Source organism: Nannospalax galili, unplaced genomic scaffold (genome assembly GCF_000622305.1).
Source record: "Nannospalax galili isolate Female #2095 unplaced genomic scaffold, S.galili_v1.0 scaffold329, whole genome shotgun sequence".
NCBI classification, from domain to species: Eukaryota; Metazoa; Chordata; class Mammalia; order Rodentia; family Spalacidae; genus Nannospalax; species Nannospalax galili.
Genome location: NW_008360321.1, coordinates 747,165 through 751,655, shown reverse-complemented (window position 1 = coordinate 751,655; position 4,491 = coordinate 747,165). Strand labels below are relative to the sequence as shown.

General features: G+C 38.0%; 1 protein-coding gene across 1 annotated transcript in view; it reads left to right on the top strand.

Annotated features, from left to right (window-relative positions):
* The first annotated feature begins 1,588 nt into the window (after positions 1 to 1,588).
* The window catches only part of Il17a (interleukin 17A), a 3,435-nt gene continuing 532 nt past the window's right edge, over positions 1,589 to 4,491 (top strand). Inside the window, exons 1-2 of the mRNA XM_008825214.1 lie at positions 1,589 to 1,615; positions 2,997 to 3,199. Of these exons, the coding sequence (XP_008823436.1) occupies positions 1,589 to 1,615; positions 2,997 to 3,199 (230 nt within the window). The remainder of the gene's footprint in view (positions 1,616 to 2,996; positions 3,200 to 4,491) is intronic.

Genomic DNA, 4,491 nt, shown 5'->3' with positions numbered 1-4,491 from the left:
ACAAATGACATGCAATTCAAGAGAAATATACAGTCACTTATTAAAGAGGGACAAGCAAAATAAAAGCAATCTGTAAAGACTTGTGTCATATAAAAGGCTACATTAGATACAATGAAAGTTGTACAGATGAGTAACACACCAGTCTTGAAGTCTTATATAACCCCAAAATACAAATATACACATGTCCCAGGGCTGAAGAGATGGCTCAGCAGTTAAGAGGACTGGCTGCTCTTGCAGGGGACCCAGATTCAATTCCCAGCCTCCACATAGTGGCTAACAGCCATCTGTAACTTCAGTTCCAGGGGCATCCTACACCCTCTTCTGATGTCTGTGGGCATTGCATGACATAAGTGCACTTACATACATGCAGGCAATACACTCATGCACAAAAAATAAAGATAATAAAATATTTTTCAAAAGAAATATACACATGTCCCAAACATACTTTTCAAAACAATACAATACACAATGAAACAAAAGTTAACTAGAGAAGTAGATATAGATAAATCAGTATTCAGCCAAGTGTGGAGGTGCACGCCCTTAGTCCCAGCACTCAGTAGTCAGAGGTAAGCGGATCTCTGTGAGTTTGAGGCTAGCTTGATCTATGTAGTGAGTTCCAGGCTAGCTAGAGCTACAGGGAGACCCTGTCTCACACTGAAAAAAAAAAGAATAGCATGAGATAGAACCAAGTCATTTAATAGTATGCCATACTAGATGTGCTTTACTAATAAATCTCGTGTCTCGGTTACTCTCTAATAACTAGATAAGTATTGTGATTGTTTCTTGAGCAGAGTAGACATTCAAGAAAACAGTTGTGGACTGGAGAGATGGCTCAGCAGTTAAGAGCACTGGCTACTCTTGCAGAGGACCCGGATTCAATTCCCAGGACCCACATGGTGGCTAACAACCATCCATAACTCCAATTCCAGGGAATCTGATTCCCTCTTCTGATCTCCACAGGCATTACATGACATGGATGCACTTATCTACATACAGACAATACACTCATACACACAAAATAAAAATAATAAATAAAATATTTTAAGTTGTTAAATTTGGCTCATAAAATGTATCCTGTGATCATTAAATTATTTTTGTCATTGTCTGCTTATAAGACAATAATTTGTGTGCTTTCTGGAATGGCCTCTAGTCATGGAATCTGGTAAGGAAAGGAGAAAGATCAAATCCTAAATCAAAGTACATGATGCCAGGAGACTTTCAAATTTTCATTTCTTCATGAACCATTAAGATGGGACATAGCTCTGCAGCAGCATCAGACATGTCATACACATACATGATGCTGAGCTACAGCAAAGCATCTGCTCAGCTTCCAACACATAATAGTTCTTTGAAGAATGAACTTCTGCCCTTGGAGACAGATATTGTCTGTCATAAAGGGGTGGTTCTGTTCTGACCTCATTTGAGGATGGAACTTTTACTCAAAATAGTGTCACCCCCAAACCCACTCTCAACGTAAGTGACCACAGAAGGAGCAGAGCCCTATAAAAAGAGAGAACGAGGCACTGCAGTTTGTCCACCTCACACTAGGCACAAGCTTTTCCAGCACCAGCTGATTCAGAGAAGCAACATGAGTCCTGGGAAGACATCGTCTCTGGTGAGTCCTGTGCGAACCTACAATGCTTTCGATTGGGACCAGGCCGTGTTTCTGGATGCCGGACTCTTAACTACGGAGATCTGTGAATCTGTTTGTATGGACTTGGAAATGAAACCTTCAGTAGATACCTAAATCTTTGTATAGCATTTTCAAGAACTGATATGCATCAGTCAGAAAGATGAGATTAAAACTGAAAGGTATCTGTATTTGGGTTAACCCACATAAGAAATGTCACATGATGCTATGTGCTAAGAAAGAATGCCTATTGAAAGTCTATTTTCCTAAGTACAAAGGATTTAATGTAATTCTCTCATGTCATTTTCTTTAATCCATAACAAAGTGGGTTACTGTTCTTAAAGACTTGAAAGCTGTAGAAGTAACTTTTATTTCTATTGTTTTATACCAAAGTCTCGGTACATCAAAAGGATTTATTCTAATTAAACACATGCGTAACTCTTCTTTAGAATAAATACGCTTTATATGTTTAAAATATTTAACTTAAAGAATTTATTTTCTGAAATCCAGTATAGAATCTTGGAACAATCAGAAAACATACCTAAGAAAACATAAGGGGGATCCGTTTTTGTACAGACGTTAGCAAGAGGTGCAAATAGCATTTCCAACATGAATATTGACAACACATGGCTTTTCTACAATCCTTTTCCCTCAAGTACACATTTGACTTTGCATGGGGTTTCGCAGAATGATAAAACTAAGAATACTGGTGAAAATGGACCTTTGCTCCTAGAAAATCAAGGTCATGTATTGTCTGATTGATGCTTGTGCCAATATTCTGATGGATGGCATAGGCTGACATTTTTACTAAAATCACTGCCATCAAGATGTTGTATATCTGTTTTCAGTCAAAAGAAAAATGTAGAAAGCTGATTTAAAAATAAAATATTCCAGGGCTGGAGAGATGGCTCAGTGGTTAAGAACACTGACTGTTCTTGCAGAAGATCTGGGTTCGAATCACAGCACCCACATGGCAACTAACAACCCAGGTTTGATTCCCAGCACCCATATAGCTACTAACACCCGTCCTGAACTCCAGTTCCAGAGGAATTTGACAGCTTCTTTTGTCCTCCGCGGGCATTGCATGGCATGGGTGCACTTACCTACATGCAGGCATAATACTCATACACATAAAATAAAAATAAGTAAAATATTAAAAAATAAATAAATAGAAATAAAAATTTATTCCATGGTTTTAGTCAAATGTTGATTACCTAAACAGCTTTTCTTATTTAAATGGACTTAAAATTTAGTATAGCTTTTTCCAGTATTATTGGTAATACTATCACCATTGTAGTAATTTATCAGCAAGATCTATATACTAATCCAGTCTCCCATCTCTCTATCTTTTCCTCTTCAGTACCAGTCACTTCTGCTGCTGAGCCTTGTAACCCTGGTGACAGCAGGATTAGCCATCCCACGAAGTTCAGGATGTCCAAATATTGATGACAATAATCTTCTGCAGAATGTGAAGATCAACCTGAGTACCCTTATTTCCGTCAGCCAGAAAGTGAATTCCAGAAGGCCTTCAGACTACCTCAACCGATCCACATCACCCTGGACTCTCCAGTACGTAAGGACTTCAGATAAAATCTGTTTTTCTGCTGTTCTGTGCCTCAGATATGCCCTGAGCATATTTTTCCCTCTTTCTCATAATCATCAGGGAAACTAGGGAGATGATTGTGCTAAGCAATGATTCTCTAAGTTTACTTCTTCGAACTTTTTAGATAGATCACAGAGCACTACACCCTGTAGCACCTAACTTGTTAGAGCTCATAACCACTGATGCTGAAATACAACTCAAATTAATGATAACCATAATTCTAGCATTTATGAGAAGTTAAATATACTGTTAAGTTTGGACATTTATCATATGAAATTAATGTTTGAATTTTCTCTACCAGACCTATGATTGAGAAGACTTACTGAAAATAATTAATGATTAGATATTTTTGTGCTGATCTTGGAAAAGGCATAAAAACACTAGGAAAAATAGAAATGAGCACTAGTGGAGAAAATATAACACTAGGTATTTTCATTTTGGAGGGGGGGTGTTTTTTGAGACAGGGCCTCCCTGTAGCCCCAACTGGCCTGGAACTCGCTATGTAGACCAGGCTGGCCTTGAACTCACAGAGATCCGCCTGCCTCTGCCTCCCAAGTGCTGGGATTAAAGGCGTGCGCCACCATGGCCTGCTCTGGAATTCTCATTTTCATTAAGAGAGACTTGATCTCCATGTACAGCACATCTATACTTGCTGTGTCTTTGGCATGCCCTGTATTTAGATCCCATAAAGGATTCAGTATAAAAGTACTTTTGTCACTTGAATTTATGCAAATAAGTCTCAGTGATAAGAATTTATAAATTCAACTGTAGGATTTCTTCTTTTTTCATTACTAAGAACAGATAAAATCAATCAATTGAAAAAGACAAAGTGGATTACATGTTCAGTTATCATAGGAAGCAGGGACAAGATTATAAAAGGACTGAAACCTTTGCTTGTAACAGTTCACGTCATCTCTGGGCTCTGTCTTCATGAAATGTTCTCAGATATAATTCTTTCACATTCCTTCTTTCAGAGATTTCATCCAGCTAAACAGACATTGTACTTCTTAATGATTCCAAGTCTTCTTTTCTCTTGTTCTTTTTTCCCCCATAATCAAATGTACCCTAAAAATGTTTCCGTTATGCCAACCTTAAATCCTCTCTGTGGTCTTTATTTTGTTCATTCTTCAAAGACATCCTTCTGAAACACTTCATGAACTCTAAAATCCAAGTTTTTGGAACTGGGAGTACAGTTCATGAATAGAATGGTTGTCTACCATGTGCAACACATTGGGTTTAATCTTCAGCACTGGAAGTT